The 21,583-nt window shown below is 41.2% G+C and overlaps 2 protein-coding genes across 3 annotated transcripts in view; one reads left to right on the forward strand and one right to left on the reverse strand.

The window, feature by feature from the left end:
• The first annotated feature begins 2,807 nt into the window (after positions 1–2,807).
• Positions 2,808–10,863, forward strand: gdnfa (glial cell derived neurotrophic factor a). Its single transcript, XM_051412808.1, has 3 exons — positions 2,808–3,579; positions 4,573–4,803; positions 7,811–10,863. Exons 2-3 carry the CDS (start codon positions 4,599–4,601, stop codon positions 8,368–8,370), a joined length of 765 nt encoding a protein of 254 aa, XP_051268768.1. The 5' UTR covers positions 2,808–3,579; positions 4,573–4,598; the 3' UTR covers positions 8,371–10,863.
• A 2,359-nt stretch (positions 10,864–13,222) lies between these two features.
• LOC127370591 (WD repeat-containing protein 70) overlaps positions 13,223–21,583 on the reverse strand; it is a 38,535-nt gene continuing 30,174 nt past the window's right edge. For both annotated transcript variants that reach the window (XM_051412793.1, XM_051412794.1), the window contains exons 14-18: positions 20,226–20,326; positions 19,101–19,180; positions 17,275–17,391; positions 15,002–15,164; positions 13,223–14,272 (exon numbers count right to left, since the gene is read on the reverse strand). In XM_051412793.1, the coding sequence (XP_051268753.1) occupies positions 14,185–14,272; positions 15,002–15,164; positions 17,275–17,391; positions 19,101–19,180; positions 20,226–20,326 (549 nt within the window). In that variant the 3' untranslated portion in view covers positions 13,223–14,184. The remainder of the gene's footprint in view (positions 14,273–15,001; positions 15,165–17,274; positions 17,392–19,100; positions 19,181–20,225; positions 20,327–21,583) is intronic.

Here is a 21,583-nt window from a genome sequence, read left to right on the forward strand (position 1 = left end):
TTCAGCTTACTCATGTTTCTCCTCCAAACAAATTAATATTTATTATAGTCACTCAAGTATTCAGCTCAGGGGGCTTATGACACCCTCCAGACTGTGTAGCACTCCCACATAAAGGAACTCTGTAAGATGGGTCTATTTTTGGTGACCATTATCTTCACAACTCTGCCTGTATGAGACAGAGGAGGGTCACAGAGGAATCCTTTGGTGACACTGCTGCAGATATCAATAAACAATACAGCCCTCTGTCGTATCTCTGAGCGAGGCTGTGTCCTAGCCTGAGATGTCATATGCAGTGACGTGTAAAAAATATCTCCTGTGTGAAATCTGCTGCAGTTGTCCGGTCATTAATCATTATAATGAGGAATGAGGAGAGTCACAGGATCAATGCATCAATTCAGCGGATCACTTGTTTTTTGGAACTTTTAGGAGTGTTTCCGATGCAATAATTTCTCTAAAATATTTAAGCTAGATCTACTGTCACAGAAATGTCGTTAAAATGTAACTGGTTTAATAATTAGGGCTGAATCTAATAATTATTTTCACTATCGGTTGTTGTACCAATTACAATTACAATTAATAGTTTGATTGGATAGTGTTAAATTAAATTAAAAATATAAAATCACAGAAAAATAAGAACCAGATTAGGCCTTTCTGCCAATGAATTGACAAATTCTAGCTCTAATACGGTAATACTAATTTTGTCATATTCCTCTACAAATACATGTGAAATTAAGGGCTTTTCCATCCATGAGATCTACAATAATATAAACATAGATTGAAAAATACATTCATAAGATATGCAGTATAATGTTGTATTTAAAATGTACTGTATGTATATGTATGTGTGCATATCTAATAAGGCTTCCCATATAGTACCATTCATTGTAGTTTCCATATATCTAAATGTAACAATGGGTGTCATATTGTCATTATTTTTTAAAGAAACATTACATCTTTCCATATTCATATATATATACAGAGCCATGATTTGAACGATGATACAGGGCATGATTTATAAAGCACATAAATAAGAAAAAACAGAACATGTAATAAATCTAATAATAAATAAACATATTTCTAACTAGTATGTTAATGTGAACGTAAGTCAATTTGACAGCAGAAATAGTAGCAACAGATTTAGATTCCTTACCTCTGACTTCCCTAAAATAACCTTGAAGAACCACAGAGAGTTCTGACAACACACGCTCTGCTTTCAAATGACTCAGTCTTTCATTAGAATGTACTGCATGCCAGTTCACAGTACATTCATGCATTTGAACTTGTTTATATAAGTGTCATTTCCTTTCATTCGATCTCTTTACCTGTTTATTCCTGTTCAGAGTAAAAGTGAGCCTGCAGGCTACCCCAGTATGCACTGGCAGGGGAACATTGCCATTTTCAGAGGATTTCCATTGAACCACATAAAAAAAACCTTTTTTTAATTGGAGAAATATGTTGAGTGATTATAGTGTAACTGAGTTGGACTTTGTCCACTTTGTTGTTACTTACCCTTAACTAATGTGATGCCTCAGTGATCAAGAGGGCAGAGAGACTTATGAGCGCTGATGTGAAGGATCGCTGCAACACCTAAATCACAGGAACTGGGCTCACTTTCAGTTATGACAGGTCATATCTTATTATCAGGAGTAAAAGGTGACTTCAGTCCGTGTGGAAAACTTAAACATGTCAACTTGTGTCTGGAACTTGTACGCAAACAAACAAATGATATGATTTCAGAGGGTTGTATCATGACAAATTAAACATTAGTACAAAGCTGTAAGTTAATACAATGAAACCATGTGAGAACATGACAGAAAGGAATCCATACAATGAGTAGTTGGCTCAGCACCACGCAGATACATACTACTAAGAATGGGCAGGGTGCACATAAATGCTTGAAAGAAAAGCATGTATTGACAAGAAGTTCCAGCCCATGAGCAAACAAATATGAGCCTTAATACCACTGAATAACAGATAAGTCAGCGAGGATTTAAAGTGTCAGCGCTGGGATTTCTATCCTTTTATTGAACAGCCATCTTTAGCAGCATTTTGCATGTTAAATTAAAACCAGAAAGCTTCTTGGAAAAACACGGACTCCTCTGGCACATGAACACAAAATGCCTTTTAATTCTCAAAGCACTTGGGTAACTTGTGGAATTCAAGTTTGTGCAGAAGATGAAAGGCCCTGGTGTAGCTTGTAAATCATGAAGGGTGATGGAAAGGCTTTCTCAGGTGCCATATCTTAGCTGGTTCAGAGTCCCCCCTTTGTGGTCTGTCGCAGTGTTGCCCCGGGCTCACCTTGACAAGAAAAAAACCGCTTATTGAATGACCAGATGCTCCAAGGTGTGTATGAGTTACATTTGTGTGCAATAAATTAGGAGTGGAATACATTACATATGACTACATATATGCTATCAAAGTGCCCACTGGGGCCCCAAACGCTCGCCTCACGTATTTACAAATACGTCCTAGTAAATAGCAAGTGAAGTGGGACTCTTAAATTTGAGATGTGTGTAGCCATCAGACGGAACTTGACACCGTTGCACAGAGCAGCGGAGATCAGGTTAGAAACATGCATCGCAACAGAACATCTCCAAATCGCATTCCGCATACTGAAATCTAATCCGAGGACATCAGGATGTGTGACATAATCCCCAAGACATCTGAAAACTGCGCTCCTCCGAACCAGGCTCCAGGGGTGGTTTGGAGAGATATGTGGACCACAGTGTTACTCACTGTTTGCTCTTGCAGGGGTATATAAAAGAGGGGGCGGACACCAACTGCCCCAAACGTCAGAGCGCACTTAACTATAAATCTCTCCAAACTGCCCCTCTGCGCCCGGTGCGGTGTTATGCGCAGACATCTGTCCTGCTTTCAGTCCAGTATGAGGACAACGCGTGTGGAAACTCTTCGAGCTACATAGACACTATCCAACCTGGAGAAAAAAATGGAGAATAAATACCCCCATGTGTGTTGTTTACCATGTCCAGATAGTGTCAGATGTTGGCGATTATGAACATTTAACGCAGTTGTGGATATAACGGCGCTTTCACTGTTTGTTTGTTTTTTTACCAAGAGGCAGACGAGAGCTTCTCGCACTCTGGGGAAACTGATATTGTGCACCTTTTGCGCCTCGCTTATGCGCGGGAGACGCTGATGTCTTCATTGGACTCCTTTCAGTCGGAGATGGTGGAACTCTCTCGGATTTCCAACGTGGAAACGTAGCATCTAATTAATCAGCGACTGCAACTGTACCCCGTGAGGCGCAGTGGCACTCGGTCCGCTCTCTTCAACACCTACCTTTGGACTCTAAAGTGTGGAAAGACGCACGGTTTAGTTGGTGCGCTGGGTCGGAGTATGAAAAACACACCTGGTGCGGTATATCAGATTTTTTTTTTTTCACACCAGGACACAAAACCCAATTTGAACTCGATTTAAGGACATTTTTCGGATCGTGGCTGTTTCCAAACGATTCATGCAGCTGATTCAGCTTTGGGACACTAAATGAGTCGCGTTTTGTGTTTGGATTTTAACACCAACAGCCAAACGAGTTTCAGGTCTGCATGGGCCATATTTAAGGTAAGTGAAGCTTTTTAATTTCTTATCATTTGAGATTGTAAATCAAATGTTTTTACATAATCCGATTATTTGTGCGCAAATGGCAAAACAAGCGCCGCTTTCGTAATTTTTTTTCCGGTGAAACAGAAAATCAAAACGTAAAATGAAACTTGTGCATTTAAAAAAAAAAAAAAAATAGTTGTTAGGACTTTTGCATAGCATGTGTAAGCGCAGTATTTATTCATGCATGGCTGTTTAGGTTTACTGCAGACTCAACATGCCATTAGACAGAGTCACGTAAGCTTTGGGGATCGCCATCTGGCCAACTCACACCATTATTTAGGCTATCGTTGCCAACACGCATTGGTGCGTGCTTTAACCAATGCATTTTTGTGCAAGGCGCACCCTCCGAGCCGCATTGCAAGTAGCAAGAGCTCGCCTGATATCACAACAACATTATACAAATATATAATTTTATAGTCCTGATAGGTCTGAAGAGAATAATTAAGCAGCAGGTTAATGGTCTGGTCTGGTTAATCACAGGCAATTGTAAATAAAACAACACAGTACTTTTACGCACAAATTTACGCATTATTCTGACATTCTTTCTGTATTTTAGTTCCTTATTCTGTGAATATCCTGACATTATTAAGTACATTAAAGCTTATCTTTCATTGTGGTTCATTTATTTAGAATGTTCTGGTAGTTTTACTCTAATATTCATAATTACAGCAGACACAAAGTGAAGATCAAAGCCTCTTGACATCATGACAGGTATTAATACAGAATGAGTCACACTGTTTCCAACACTTTGCTGACTTCATTATAAACAAGAGTTGGCCTACATTCTGATTGGCCCGTGAGTGTGTAACGGTCATTGTTATTATTATTATTATTATTATTATTGTTGTTGTTGTTGTTGTTGCTGTTATTGTTATTATTATTATATTAGTTTCTAATGAGTTCTGTTGAGTCCCCTTATTTAAAATTTAAAATATCCTCTTATTTTTGCAGCTTTCTTCATCGGAACTGAGTCTAAGATGAAGTTATGGGATGTTTTGGCCACGTGTTTGTTGCTCCTGAGCTCTGTCGCTACACGGCCTCTCTACCAAAACACTCAGCCAGCCAAGAGGACTTATTTCCCCAGCAGCTACAGTGATTCTGCGTCCCTGTCTGAGGAGGACGAAGAGCCAACGTTCCAGCGCGAAGACCACAACCTGCAGGAGATCTCTATGGAAGAGCAATGTAAGGCACAGGGCATGTTTTGACGAAAATCTTCTGTGATGTGCAGTCACTGTGGATGGCCTCTTGAATGGTGGATAATTGGCTCACATGGGGGGGGGTTGCGTTATAGTTCTGTGCTGTTTGTGCAAACCTCCATTAAATACAATCTAACTAACCATTTAATCATATAGGAAAAAGTGAGACCTAACATCTTTTCATCTCATCGTCACGCACTGCCATGTGTTGACCTTTGAGAGGAATAGCAGGCAGCATGTATAGCCAATGCTGTTGGTTGCATTTTGTACGAGGGCAATTCAGATGTGAATGTTACACAGTTGGTTTGTGGGCCAAGTAATTTAGCCTTCCTAGACTAATTACACTTGAGAAACAGCGTGTAATGCGATAGCCAGTTGGGTTGAGCCAAAAGTGGAGAGTCCTACATTGATAAGGCTCTCAGACAGGCAGGTTATCAGATGGAAGATCTTAATTTGTGTTTTATTGCTGCTGTGGGTTACATCATACTGATGTCAAAACAAGCCAGCAGCATGGATAAGAGCATGAACAGCATCGATCCCAGAGGTCGCTCTCCACATTTCCCCTTCGGCCTTTGTTTATGTTCACCTCTGCCTCTCTGTGACTTATTAGACCCATGACCTTTACCCATCTGCCAGAAGTCAGAAATCATGGCATGTTTTAGAGAAGGCAGCGTGAACCAGGTCGCAGGAATTTCCAGGGTAAAGGCTAGACAACACCGGAAAGTCTGAAGCATCTAGTGAGAGTTCTGTGTTTATGTTCATTTTAACAGCGACGGTGGGCAGGAATTTATTTTGTTTGGATCAATGTGACACTGTATCATCTTTACACATAAGTAGACGTGGCCAAGAACTAGACTAGATAAGGAATGGAACATTTGGACAAATGTTTGTCCTGCCACCTCATATTCTGTTTGGACCATGGTGACATCATTGATCTGCTTTGTAACCCAAGCCCATTAACTATGCACTAATAGTGTAAACAACACTGTAGCTCCGAGAGGGGATGGGTTTTTTATTTTATTTAGTTTTTCCTTTTAAGACAAAAATCTGCAGGCAGCAACTGTATGAAAAGACTGATATTGTAGTGTTCAACCAATGTTGTATGTTACATTTAATGATTATCAGATCACATTGCTGTGCTGGGGATTTTTCTATACAAAACATGACTCTCTAGTATTGATGGTGCAGTTTGCACCATGAATCACTCCATTTGCTGCCACCGGTCCAGTCTGTCAGCAGGTGTACACCGTAGCCACCCTGCCTGTCAGCTGACACACAATAGGAGGTGTCTAAATCAAAGGGCAGGTGTGTCTAAACAGATTGGCCTGGGCTCATCTGATATATGAGCGCCGGCCCAATCAGCTGTGGAGTACCAGGTGGATCAGGTGGCCTGTGCACTGCCAAAGGAACAGGTAAGAGAGAAGAGATAGGTGACACTGCAATAGAGAGGCCGTGTCAACCACAACACCGCCTGCCAGACACCGCACTCCACTACTGTGACTTCTTGACACACATACAACATCACGACACACATCACTCACTCACTCACTCACACACACACACACACACACACACACACACACACACACACAGGTAATGTAATTAGAGCTGGGCCAATTGATTCATCTAGGAACAATATGTGTTCATGATCTTCATACATAGTTCATTGTTGCCAGACCTGCAGGCGTTGGAGTAGGAGAGACGTTACTGCATAATAGAATCAGCATGTAACACAGGAGGGTCCAAGACTTTCAGTGAGTCCTCATCACTCCTCGCAGCAGATGGTGGAGAGCTGTGCTGGTGCATGTTTCGAGTTCCGAGCAGACTACAATCTGCTTCATCTAAATGACTCAGAGCATATGATTTCCTTTTATTTGGCCTTTGAAGTCTTGGCATTCTGAAATTACATGAAAGATTTAATTTGACTGAAAAACAACATCTCTCTTGGTGGTGTAATTGGTTTGTGCCCACTGTATTGATACAGGTAATTGGTGTGTGAGAGCAGCAGGTCAACTTAGGCTATATAGTTTAACAACCTTTAACGACTCAGGTTCTCAGGAGATTGAAACTTAATGCAGGCAGCATGCCGGCCATGTTATTCATACAGAATCAAATCTGCCCACATCCCATCATTATAGGTGCTCTTTGAATTGTTCCCTGACAACAACAATTCACAAAATGGAACTGACAACACCCTCTGACCTTCAGCCTCCAACTCATCCCCCAACAGCCATCTTGGAAAGAGTCCATATGAACAACTCTAGGCTATTTTCTGCATTCCTCCGCCTGAGAATAATCTATAAATCAGCATGCACTGTTTCTGATCTACACATATTGCAGTATTTATGGACATGGTTTGCATTTGTGTCAGCACATATTTTTGGACAGAGTCTGGATGGTTTGTTGAACTGATTTGGTAGTGGTGCATTTATTCAATTCTGCATCTTACGTACGTAATTGCATTTGAGCATTTAAAGGAATAGTTTTTGGGAAATATGCTTATGCACTTTCTGGTTTAGAATTAAGCTGAGTTAGATGAGAAGATCAATACCACTCTCATATCTGTCATTTAAATATGAGGCTACAGCTAGACGCCTGTTAACAGTGATCTTTAGAGGTGGAAGTATGCAGATTTTGTTACGGTTGAACAGAGGCAGACTAGTTGTTTCCCCCAGTTTCCAGTCTTTGTGCTAAGCTAAGCTAACTGGCTATTGACTCTAGCTCCAATTTTTTACATTCATCATCTAACTCATCGAAATATGTCAAATTCTTTGTATTTGTGTCATTTTTCTATTCATTTATCATTTGTCTCATCTAAAATGATGTGATTTTATATATGCCTACATTTCATTCAATATTTGAAAGCAGTAAATTACTGATTACAATGTTGTAGTTTCACTGAGGTGACATTTCAGCTATTTTTTCCATTACCTTGACAGCGATGAAATTATTAGTTTAATACCGGCTTTATAAGTTCTTTATGTTTCTTTCAGATGACATCACAGGTCCATATCCAGAGCAGTTTGATGATGTAATGGATTTTATCGAGGCTACCATTGGCCGACTTCGGAGATCGTCTGAGCCCAGAGGGAGCTTCAGGGGACGGAGGGAGCAGAGACAGAGGGGAGCAGCAAACACAGGAGGCACAAGAGGCGAGGGGAGAGGACATAACGAAAGGAAGCGGGGTCGGGCGCGAGGGGGAAGTCGAGGTGGTAAGGGAGGCCGAGGCGAGAAGGGGAGGGAGAGGATATCGATGCAGACTCGAGGTTGCTTACTAAAGGAGGTCCACCTCAATGTGACGGACTTGGGGCTGGGCTACCAGACTAAAGAGGAGCTGATCTTCCGGTACTGCAGCGGTCCCTGTGCAGAGGCAGAGACCAACTATGACAAGATTCTCAACAACCTCACACACAACAAGAAGCTGGACAAGGACACGCCCTCTGTCACCTGCTGTCGACCAATTGCTTTCGATGATGACTTATCTTTCTTGGACGACAATGTGGTGTATCACACTCTGAAGAAGCATTCTGCCAGGAAATGTGGCTGTGTCTGAGAAAGTCACATGGATGTGACAAAATGACAGACATGACCAGCATCAGTGAACTAAGGATCATCTTTACACGCCTGTGCTGCAAAAGGAGGGATCACTATTTGAAATGGGCAAGTTGAGGTTGAAGAGGGAGTGTATTGTCTCAAATTTTTGTCAGTAGTCATCAAATGAGACACAGGTGAGTATATAAAGCCCACCTTTGTGACCTGAAATATGACGGAACAGCGGCAGACTGTACATTTAACTTTGACGGTCCATGCTCAGCCATTCAGAACCCATGACCAGTAGTTGACGGTTCAATCAGACACATGCAGAAGTGTATGAGGTGTGTATCAATATGCAGAAGAAACACTATTGTCACACTGTGGAGTGCTAACTGTGCTGTCTAAAAAGGTGAATAATTAATTTTCCTGGGAACATCAGTTTTTCCATAGCTGGCTCCTAAGACTCTGATGAACACTGAGATTTGAGGAGTATATTCAGCTGCAGTCTAAATCACCTCCACTGCATAGTCTGGATGTTGACATTTACATTCAGAGCCAAGGGATGACAAATCAACCCCAACCGGTGTTCCACAAAGACTTTTTGGTGCAACGCATCTACATAAAATCCAATTTTATATATATATATATATATATATATATATATACATACATATATATATATACACGTGTGTGTAAAAGGTATATTTATTAAGATGGAATTAACTTATTGCTATTTATTTCAATCCATTTTATGAAAGAAATTGTTGTTTTTTTCTTATTTATTTAAAAAGCTTTGTTTGTCCTGGATGGTGCCAAAGTGGAGCATTTTCTCAAGCAAAGTCTAAAAAGGTGATCCAGAACTGCTAAACACTCACCCACACATCCTAATAATGCTTATTCGCTTCACTTAGATTCCAGGGTTTCTCAATTTATCCAAAAGATCATCATCAGCTATAAAGTTAAGGGAGGGTAGATAGAGACACAGACGAGGGGACCAATAGAAGATTTTCGATTGAAATTGATCTGTTTTTTTTTTTTTTTGAGCATTTTCATTTGTTTTATATTTCACCTCATTTTCCCCAGTGGGACTATGCTAAGACAGGGGGGACTGCGCTCTCCTCACAGCACCTGGGTGCAGACTCCTAATCGATCTATCACATCATTATACTGTATGTTTACAAAGAGGCAAATGACTCTTTGCTGCTGTTTGTTTTCAAGGCAATTTTTTTTTCAAATGAATGATCCAGAATATATTTACTCCAAACAGGAGCCATCACATCGTTTAATTGAGGTCTCAACTCAACATGAGAGTAGTGGTCTCTCTGAGGATCTGTAGGTGCCTTTGAGGATCAATCCTTTGAGTCACAGAATACAGAAGCTGCTAGAATGCCTGCCTATCAGCGTGCGCTACCCGAAACCTCTCTCTGGCCTTGTACCAAGCCTGAGCAAAGGCTTTGCAGCGGTTACTTCTAAGTTCACAGGACTGCCCGTGTTTCTGCCTTGACTCTGACAGACAGGTCTTACTCCCTGAAAGGGGATTTGAAAGTGATCCTCTAACATGAGTCTTAACCAAATATCCCCGTTGGCAAAGGCACTTTGGTGAAGGCAGTTTAAGGAAGATCTCGCTACTGTAGCGGCTGTCGTCGCCAACCGATGTAAATATCTCAAGACTAGACGTTTGGACAAAAGAATGTGTTTTGGAATTACAGAGGGAAGACAATGGGTGGGTACAGCAGGCTTTCTTCATGTAATAACTTGTTTATTCCCCAACTGTACAAAAAAATATACATCCAGGAAAATAGGAGGCTCTTTAAAAGCATGTTGCTTTGCCCACCGAGACCCTGCGAGGGGATCGTTTTAAGTGGAACAAAGAGAGCCCTCGGGTAGGTCTTGATGTTAGCGCGGATTAGGGACCAAGGTATCTGTGCCCACCCAGCAGCAAGCAAGCCAGCTTTACTGTGTAATCCCCCTGAACACACACAACAAATCCACTGCATCAAGCTGAATTTAGGCCAAACACTACACAGAGGGAGAAAAAAAACTCAAGCTTTTATCACAGCATACCTCATCAATTGGATCATCTTCCCCTTTAACAACTGATTCGTGCGTAAGCCTTTCCAGATGAGAATGTGCAGTAAGGAGACTTCCCAGAAGCCTCAGAGCGCCTCGCTACTCTTCGATACCATACATTAATGTGTGTAAACTGTGACCACTAGGCCTCTCATCTTCATGACTCTTTGCTCAACTGTTCCTCGGCAATTAGTTTTCTGGTTTTGATGCAAAGGTAAACAAGCAGAAAAAGGTAAAGATGCGAAGGAATCCTCAGTGTTAATATTTGAAGAAAGGATTGGATTTGTTTTCACTCCTCATTGTGTTAACACCTCTGTGAAAAAACCTGTCATGTCGTCTCACTTGTTTCGTGTTACAGAACCAAAGCTCTCGGCAAACTTTATTTTTGTACAATATTCATTTTATAACTTTTTACAGAATTAAACTTGTTTCTATCAAATGAGCATGTCTCCTGGTATTTTGCCATGTACAACAACGCACCGGTACCAGATGGTGCTAATTTGTGTGGGATATGTTTACACAAGCATCATGTAAAATTGAGGATGAAAATTTGGGTTAAATGGAGAATTGCGGGGATGGTTTGAGAGATGGCCCTCTCTACAGTGTGGCGTCCCCTCCTGTTCTGCATTCCTGAACACTAGCCCAGGGTCGTACAGTAAACAAAAGCTAGCTGTAAAGCGCCACTGAGCTGTAAATCAAGGCACTCAAGAATGTTTCCACTGTGCAAAGAAGATATGTAAATGCTGATGAGAAAATGGCAGCAGCACAGACAGAGTCATTAAGCAGCAGTTCAAGGTGTGTATACTAAGTATAACTGAATACTACAAGAGCTGCGTACAAGTCTTTTGGGGCCTAGTCCTAGACCTAGTCAGTCTCAGTCTTCATAAGTTAGTTTCCAAATCTTCTGGTCCACTGACTACTGATCATCAAAATGACACAGCTTTTTTTCAAAGCTGGTTAAATGTGTTTTTCAGTGCTGAACAATGGATCAAATGACCATGTGTACGTAAAAGGGGCCCCTTGTAGTAGTGACAAACTTACAAGAAAAATCATTTAAAATCTACAGCTCTCCTCAGCTCTCCGGAGCGTTTTGGTGTCTTTCAGCTCATTGTTTTGGTTTCATGGCCCACGACTTTCATGTTTTGGTTCAGTTTCTCTGCTCTCCTCAGCATCATTTCCAGACATAGGCAGCTGTTTTCACCTGCAGGCTACCTGTCCAGTACCAACAGGCAGTCAGACAGAGTTAGTGAGCTGGTGAATATAGTGGAGCATTTAGCAGCCTAAGAGAGAGATATTTTCCTCAGGATTTGGTGACTAAAAGCAGGGCTAAAAGTGAATATTGGATTTAAATTTACCAGGTGGCCAGAAACAGGAATCCAAATGAATGATAATGTTGCTCCGTAACAGCTGTATATGTAAATATGCAACAGTTTACTGACAAGATAATGATATGATACACCGATCGGCCATAACATGCAGCCCCATACACAACAAACTGTGATGCACTGTGTGTTCTGACACCTTTCTATCAGAACCAGCATTAACTTTTTCAGCAGTTTGAGCTACAGTAGCTCGTCTGCTGGATCGGACCACACGGGCAAGCTTTCACTCTCCATGTGCATCAGTGAGCCTTGGCCACCCTTGACCCTGTCTCTGGTACACTGCTTTTCCTTCCTGGGACCACTTTGGATAGGTACTGACCTCTGCAGACCGGGAACACCCCACAAGAGCTGCAGTTTTGGAGATGCTCTGATCCAGTCATTGAGCTTTCACAATTTGGCTCTTGTCCAAGACGCTCAGATCCTCACGCTGCCCATTTTTCCTGCTTCTAACACATCAAAGACAAAATGTTCACTTGCTGCCTAATATATCTCACCCAGTCAGTGGTCATAATGTTAGGGCTGATCAGTGTATGTAACAGCTGATCACAGCCACGGATGGAAAAAGGAAGTCAGAAAGTGTTGAAAGATAAATTAACTAATTGGTTTTGGTATTTTCATGGTATTTGTTGACAACAATATAGAATATCACCAGCCATATCCTTTAAGTCTGACTGAGTTCATGTCTCAAGTGCACAAATCTGAGTCCTACCCATTTAATTCTGTCAAGTTTAATGTGCTTTAATCCTTCATAATGTCTGGGGTCGACAGTAATGGATGGTTGCTTGGTAACAAACTTAAAGGTCGGGTCCCCCAAATCACATTCACTGTGACCAATTTTTAAACGTTTTAATGCTTTCAGCAACACGGAAACTAGCATAACTAGATATAACACTACGAGTATTGTAAGAAGAAAATGTTGCTTTGTAATTTGGTTGAACTGACCCTTTACCAGCTCTGCTTCTTAAAATGCCTGTACCTGAAGGCTATGGGTTCAGATACAGGCACAGCTTCTCCTTTCCACGTGCAAACTGGTTCATCACATGGCGGTGGATTGATCGTCCCACTTGAATCAATCAGCAGTCACCCCTCACCTCCTGCTGCTGGCTGAGAACTCTTCACAAGAAGAGCTTGACGTCAGCCTCTCCCCTTCAAAGCCAATCTCCGCTCAGCTCTCCACTTTATTTGCTCTTAAAAACATCACTCATTGTCTTAGTCCTTCCATATTTCTTGTGTTGGTATTTCTTTGTCTCTTATTTAATTTTATGGCCACAGGATGCTTGCCAGGACAATGGTACATCCAATTTTCTGCTTGTAACTTCGGCTGGCTAGAAATATGAGATTGCTCTGCAGTTTCACCCATTGTAAGTCTCTGAGTAGAAACACCAGCTAAATGTCTTTACGATATAAAGAAGCTGAGAATAAAAAAAACAGATCATTTATTAGCAAATCCTGTGTGTCACTGTGCTAGTAACAGTTTAAAGTCAGCTGAAATATTTTTAGACACTGTACAGGTCATTCAAGGGGATTTGAAGACAGACACTGTTATAGGGTGGCTATGCAGTACAGTTATTTCCAGATTATTTTTGCAAAGACAGTGCAACAAACACATTCTGTAGGTTTGAAGCCAGATTATTTTGAATTAGAATTATATTTTTATCATAATTCTTTTCTTTATCAACATTAGAAAAGAAGCTTGTTTGGCTTAAGAATTTCTTTGATCAGCGGGTCACTTCATTTTGAATAAGATATCGCTATTTGATAAGAGAATACAAATTACTTTATTTAGGATTTGAGGTGAAATACAGTGTGTTGAAAAATATCTAATTTAGCAGATGGTCACATCATCACATCCAAAAAAAGAAAATAGGAGTATAACTGGTTGCAATTTTTTGTACTTCACAATTTTCTTCTTATAAACTAGCAAACTGTTCTTCATAGCCTAACAGAACCAGACCACAAAATCTGGAGCCGATTTATGAGGCATTAGCAGACTCTGACGATGTGGGAGGAGAGGACAATAGAAATGATGAAAATAAGGTCTATATAATCAAAAGAGACATAAAAAGCCAAGTTCTTCCTGTGGTCTATGAATTGCAATGAGTGGAACATAAACCTGTATAAAATTATATTATGCTTGCGCAGTGAAAATGCCTTCACATTTACAACACAGAAGCATGCACATAAATACATATGGGCTTAAAAAAAAAACATTACAGGAGGGAGGACAGAGGCTGTTCAATTTAATTGATGCCCCTTCGCGCAGTTTCTGGCAGTAATTCAGTGTTCAGGGATTGATCCTGAGACCTTGTGGTGCTGTATATCCAACCCACAAGCCCACCCTGTCAGCCATCCTATATAAAATGAGCTGCTGTTGAAGCCCCTCAGATCTTGCGTTTCTTCCACTCTGGTTCTTTGTCAGCCTCCTCATCCTCATCTGATTCCTCTGCAAACACTGGGTCTGGCTGGGTCCTAAAGAGGTAATGATTTAACAGGGTTTTTTATTTAAAGATAACTTCAGAGCAAAGTAATGAACAGCAAATTAAAGAAGATAACCAGATGACAGAGCTGTGAAGACATGAAGGCTTTAAGAAGTGTAATATTAGGATTTTAGTGCCTGGGACTATTTTTTTCTTCTTTACAGGGCAGTTGAGGCTTAAAGAAGTTTAGGCTGTAGATGTTATTGTTACATGATGCAGAAGATCAGACCAAACCTAACCCTGCCTTTACAGGGCTGCGCCTCAGCAGAATTAACTCGATGTTTAATGTAACTCCCAGAGGAGCAAAGAGTCTGCTGCTTGAGTCCAGAATGAAATAGAGTACTTCATCAAATTTGTAATATATATATCCCTCGTATATTATCTTTAACTATAGATAGTATGTGAAACAGACTGTTTGACTTGGCTTACAGCTTTGGGTCACGCTTACATAGCTGTCTGAGTCTGATAGTGATCTAAAGCTGTCCATTATGCTCCTTCCTGCAGTGTGAAGTGAGTACCTGTAAAACTGTACAACCCTTTAAACATTTATGTGTCACACCAGTAGGAAGTAACCCAAGTACCATCACAATAGCATACACAGCACTCCCAGTACTCGTCTTACACTGTCTGCTAACGAGAGAAGATGAGGGGACGAACAGTAAGATGGACAGAGGATGTGTAAATGATTCATATTTTTACAAAAGATATGAGGTTTTCTTACATTGTGTAGGCCGGGGCAACCCAATAGGGGTTATCTGAAGCCTCCTTGGCGTGACGTAGGATGGCCTCTCGTGGGTTACTGTCATCAGTTTTATCTAAAGCGATGTTCTTCACAATGAATGAAGACAGAGTGCCACCATGAGCCGCCACTCTCCCTCCACGACCTGTCAACACACAATGACTGGATTAGATACAGAAAATAATCACACCACTTTAATGTTGGATGACAGTTAGATTTTTAATTAGATTAGATTTTTTTATTTAAAAAATGTGTAACCTGTAATCAGAAGGAACTTCCAATTATAGCCACTATTTGCAGAACTTGAAATTTTCTTAGTTTGGCACCCCCCAGTGGTAGTATCACAATGGCAGATATCCAAATACAGGATCCAAGATTAACTCCCAGTAAGCGCCAAATGCAGGTTCATTTTGTAAAAAGGAGCAGCTTACTACTATTTGGTGCTTTCTACACAATGTCTGTGTATGTTTTTGCCGTTGTGGAGAAACATTGCTGCTGCCTTCGTTTTTGCGAGAGGTGGCGACTGAAAAAAAAAACATAGGAGCCCCAAGATCCTGTTCACATTCAGTTTACCTGCCATAGACAGGTGAGCCAAAAAAGTTCATTTTGGACCCTGGATAAATACAGGAAAGTTCAAATATCCAAATCTGACTTCTACCAAACTGACCTGGCAGTCTATTACTGGCTAGTCTTTGGTGTCATCCTCTGTTATCCACTATAATCTACTACAGACAGCGACATCACAGACGACAGATGTACATTTACAGTATGTATGCTGGTTTCACCAATGAGCTAGCTAACCTAGTGGCTAAAGTATGGATGTTATATTTGAAGAATCTCACTCAGCTAGAAAGCAAATAAGCATAGTTTCCAAAATTGTGAAAACTCTGTATGTACATATCCATCAAGTACACCGCTGAAATCCACAAAATATTTTTGTTTATCACATTACATTATACTGTATTATAGAGTCCTGCCTTCCAGAGAGGACATTATTACGGTTGTCTTAAAAGATCAGGGTTAAAATACACGCATGCATGTGCACACTCACAAACACACATAGCTTCCCATACTTAAAACACACGGATTTCCTGCTGCAGTTGGGCGGTGAGGTTGTTTGGGGGATTGAGAGGCACCTCTTTCCATTGCTTGTAAGCAGCGAGCCAACCACCAAACATTACCTTGCACTTATGCAAAGTCATTCTACGCAGAGGATAAACAATATAAATACAGCCTGTCGTCTAAAAACCACTGGCCTGCTATCAAGTAGTCAGACTTATTTTTATAAAATTGACCAACATTTTCATTTGCAGACTATTTTCTGTCTTTCTCTCAACCTCTGTGACTACATTTTACATTACTTATAAACAATACCATGCAAGTGTCAACAAATCCTAATTTATATAATTTAACTGAGCAGTGTTTTTACCTATAAAGTCTTTATTAGTAGTAATTTTTCTGCACTTTTTATACTTACACATTTTTAAAATTTGGTTACTTTTTGTATAGTCCATATCTAAACCTGTTGACATGTTTTTTTTCAATCTGAGAAAAAAACCGCACTGGGGGATCCATTAGATTGTTGTAAGTACATAGTATTGAAGGAATAAGTGAGTGAAAATGGGGGGAAAAAACAACAAAACACAACAGCAATGAGCCAGCTGGAATACAGTGAAGCAGGAAATGTTGTCTGGCACCTCTGCTTATTGGAACGAAGCTCAAACCGTATTCATGACCAAGCATAGGTGTGGCATTTGTGAAAGTGTGCATTACAGTAAAAAATATAAACAGACGGACCATGGGGTCCAGAGAAAGTTCAAAATGCATCATTATGTCCCAGCAGTTAAAAAATATGAGGCAACAGCAGGCCACAATGAATCTTTAAGAAGCCAAGTGGGAGCAGCTCTGTAATAGCTCTAGACTTCAGCTGGATTGCGTAATAGCGAACACATCAACAACTGTGGATTTGTACATCTGCCTCAAACAGAATCATGCATTCATCCAGTTGAGATGACTAATAAAACGTTTAAACAACAACTGCAGAACTGTAGCTGTACCTCGTTATTATACTTGTATTCAAATAACTGTATTTGTTGTGCATTTTTATTTTTGCTCATTAGTTGTTTCTCATCTCATCTCACTGGGACAATGTTTATTTCATGTTTTACTCTTATGTCTATTTACTTTTTTGTTTATTCTGTGAAGTTAATGTTTTGCGCTAATGAAAGCAAGAAGAAGAAAAAAAGGCACTTTACCTGGTCCGGACACAGGAGGCTCGGGTTTGTGGGATTTCTTTGGGTCAAGTCTGTCCTTCTCCAGCTGTTTTCGTGTACTCCGCTGCCGGGCCTCTCTGAACATGGGTAAGGCATGAGCTGGAGACACACAGGGTAAACAATGATAATCAAGTTGCTTAGGTAACTCAAACTGCAAGATCACAAAACACAGCCACACAAAAATAAGCAGGCAGGGCACCTGGAAATAAGTTCAGAGTTTGTGGCCCACGTAAAGTAGTGCTTCACTAAAAGAAGACAGAATTGAAAGCTGAAATTTAGCAGTGTTTTCATACACAAAGTGCAGAAGCACAGTCTCACCTACTGCTACACCTTGCATGAGATACGCAGCATTTACGCAAACATACATGCACCTGTTGACCCCTGGCATCCCTACTGTTGTGTCTTTCTGCCATAGTGCGCACCAACATATTCATTACATCCCCCCATGTTTAGATTCAGACAATTGCTCTGCAACTCTTCACACTTTTGTGAATACTATCACAATAAGGACCCCAGCACTTAAATCCATGCGTGTGCATGAGTAAGTGTGAATGAGTGCCCTCAAAAGGTGTGTGAGAAGGAGTTTGTGTGTGTGTGTGTGTGTGTGTGTGTGTGTGTGTGTGTGTGTGTGTGTGTGTGTGTGTGTGTGTCTGTGTGTGTGAGAGAGCATGTGTGTTTGTGTAAATCGAGTGTATGCTCTGCTCTTATCCTCACGGGTTACAAAGAGACACTTTAGTAAAGGGCTAGATAAAGTGATTTTCCATTCAGGAGCCCTGTCGCTGTTCAGTGTTAATTCTTCTCCTCCACGCTACATTAAGCAAAAAGGTTACTGTTAACAGATTCCCTCGCTTTTCTCAATGGGCCATCACTTGCTTCCTGTCCCCTCTAATTTTCCAGTGCCAGGGCATCAAGTGCGTCACTCGCTGCTCGTGGCAGTCAAATGCCGGCTTACTTCACACCCTGTTGGCATGGCAATGAAATCACATGATGCATCTGAAAAGGCTGCAGTAGCCCAAACAATAAATGGCGTCTGAATTGGGTCTTAGCAGCCAATCAGGGACGTGGTGTCGGCAGCTGTTCTGTCCCTGTAGGTTCATGACTTCACTCTGGGGGCAAAGGAGCATGAGGCACGCACAAAAGAGATGACAGCCTCGTGTGTTGGTGATATGACAGGATGAGATTGGGGGGTGGGGGGTAGTTTGTGTGTGTGTGTGTTTGTGCGTACAGTGTGGACCAGCAGGAGATCACGCCAGTAGAGGTGGGAGAGGCGGCTGTCCCTAGCGTGATCCGACCGCAAACCACATGGCTGCCGCGTGGCACAGTGCCCTGCGGCTGTCCGTCCACTCATCCACACCCTACTCCATCAGCTAATGGGCCTGTGAAAGCCCTGAACACTCTCATTCCTCGCAAAGCGCCCGGTATGAGATGGAGTGCGTTTGAATGTTTCTGTGTGTGCGAGAGAGGTCGCATGTAAACAGTGGTTGGTAGTTTTGTTCTTTGTGTCTGAGAAGGAGGATGCTCGGAATATGCTCCACGTCACAACATGCACTTTGGAGATGTCCGGCATTGTTTTGGTGCCGTCTCTTGCTGTTAAACCACACAGTGCCTTATCATGTGAAGAGCGCTGAGCGCAGATGGGTTAGTGGGCTCAAGGTGGATTAAACTGCCGGAGGGCTTCGAGAAAGGCACTTCACTTTAATTGCTTCAGTAATTGTTTACTGATTAGAAGGCGATGTGCGAAACTGCATGCAGTCAAGAGAGCAGGGAATTAAGTTTGTGTTTTCGGATACAGACATGGAAGAACTTACGTGTGATGATGTAATCTTGTGTTAGCGTCTCGGCTTGTTTCTCTTTCCGCTGGCTCTTCACTACACACAACTTAGCCCCTCTGGAAAAGAGTCAGTTGGTTAAAATGATGCTATTTAAATATATCATATAGGAAACACAATATCAAGGATAAGGCCTTGCTTGCTTTATATTCACCTGAAAAGACTTAAACCAGCAATGAATTTGTCGTAACAATTCTTTGCAGCCACTGCATAATATTGCCTCTGTGCTCAATCGGTGTTTAGAAAACCTAAAAAATATATTAAAAAGAACCATGGTGATGCAGTGGGTGACAAACAATAAATGATTCAGCTATGGTGTTTGGTTTGACTAACACAGACTGGCCAACTAGTTTTCTTATTGCCCACTTATTAGGTTACTGCCTGCAGGAATAAAATATATGTTTCTATTTATTACTTTTTCTACTACTATTTATCTTGCTAGTATTTGTTCTTTGGATAATGATGTCTCGATGATCAGTCTTAGCTGGGTGTTATTTGGCGGCAGGTCCCTGGCTTCTATTTAACAGGGTCACACCCACAAATGTCTTACTGTAATGCTTTTCTGCTGCTGCTATGCAATTAAAAGTATTATATAATAATTTGTGAGTGCTGGCGATTTTATTTACAGTTTCATAATTTGGATACATTATATACACATTAGAGTTGAGCACACCAGGTCTTTTTTTTTGCCTAACACAGAAAAAATGATGAAATTAAGAAGCAGGAGACACTGGAGCTGGTTAATCGTAATTTCAGCCAACTTGCAACTGCATTTTCAATCTGCAATAGTTAGTTAGTAGTGGACAGACTGGGAAGATGTCATGCTAATGTGTACACTGCTTTGACAAGCTGAGAAGAAAAAACGACACTTACTGTGTTGACTGCAATGACTGAATATGTTATCCATTACAACAACATGGCCCTTTCGTGCGTTTTTAATTGTTTTTGGTCAACAACAACAACAGTTCTATGGCATGCCAGAATAAGTTATTTCAGGCTGTAACTGTTAGGACAAATAAATAGTTGTTTTTTGTCTCTTCAGGGGAATTGTCAATAAAAAAAAAATATATAAAAAGTGAAATAATGCCAAAAAACTGAACATACCTGTGGCTTCGGACAGGATCATAGTAGACCTTGGCCAGTCCATTCCCAGTTCCCACCATTATCTGGTTAAGTTTTGGGTGCCACAAGCAGCGGATGACACTCTGGAATACACACAGACAGAAACAGTTTGTTTTTTGTACATGAACTGAAGGTGGCACATGAGACGTGAGAAAAGCAGGATATACTTTAAAATAACAGCCCAGAGCATGTTATGGACATCTTTCTCTACTGCGGTTCAGATCACAGAGATGTTTCTGCTTCCCTGCTAACAAAAGGTAACAATCAGATTTTTATTGTGAGTGTGTGACCCAGGTTAGTTGTGGTACAGTGGGAATCAGTCCCAGCGTGCTCTGCTACTCTAGTTGACTATATTTGGTTGTTGGGATGAGGGCTGGATCCTTCAGTCTGTGTGTGACAGATGGCCCAGTGCCAATAGGCAAATGTGACCACATTTATCCAGAGGTGTGTGTGTGTGTGTGTGTGTGTGTGTGTGTGTGTGTGTGTGTGTGTGTGTGAGAGAGAGAGCAAAAGAGGGGCAGATAGAGAAATGCACACACAGTTGCTGGATAGTGATGAAGACCCTCTGTTCATTCTGTAAATGTTAGCTACAGTAGAGAGCCAGAATCCCTGCAGCAGCACCTTGTGTGAGTGACTTTAGTGAGTGACACAAGTGTCATCATTAACACACACATCTATATATATTTAGTTCAGATGTGTATGTAACGCAGTTGTATGGAATTTCTGAAAGAAAGTGTGTTTGGCACGTTTTTATGTGGAACACAGGAAGCAATCGGAGGGGGGGGGAGGTCTAGGGCAGGGGCGTAGGATGGGGGGTGGGTAGGACTACAACTGGGATGTCCAGATTCTGTGACGGTGAAAGCTGCTTAGCGCCCAGCTGTTCAGCTTCCCACCAGGATACCAGGGGAAGGAGTTTCAATCTCACACACACACACACACACACACACACACACACACACACACACACACACACACACACACACACACACACACACACACACACACACACACACACACACACACACACACACACACACACACACACACACACACACACACACGCTGAGGACAGACACGTACGAGGCGAGTACTTGTGTGTATAGAGGAAATGCAAGCATGGCTAGTTGGTGATTCTATTTCACTATTACAATAGAAAAACTATAAAATACAACTTGAAGTGATCATATATTCTCTATACAATGAAATTATGTTGCCACATAAATAAATGTACTTAAAAACATGACCATGTTTCATGCAACTATGCAACATATGTGTCTATAGCATATACAATGTTGTGTCTACACTGAATTAAAATCATTCACAATCTTCTTACATTTTAC

The sequence above is a fragment of the Dicentrarchus labrax genome, unplaced genomic scaffold, assembly GCF_905237075.1.
Source record: "Dicentrarchus labrax unplaced genomic scaffold, dlabrax2021, whole genome shotgun sequence".
NCBI lineage: Eukaryota > Metazoa > Chordata > Actinopteri > Moronidae > Dicentrarchus > Dicentrarchus labrax.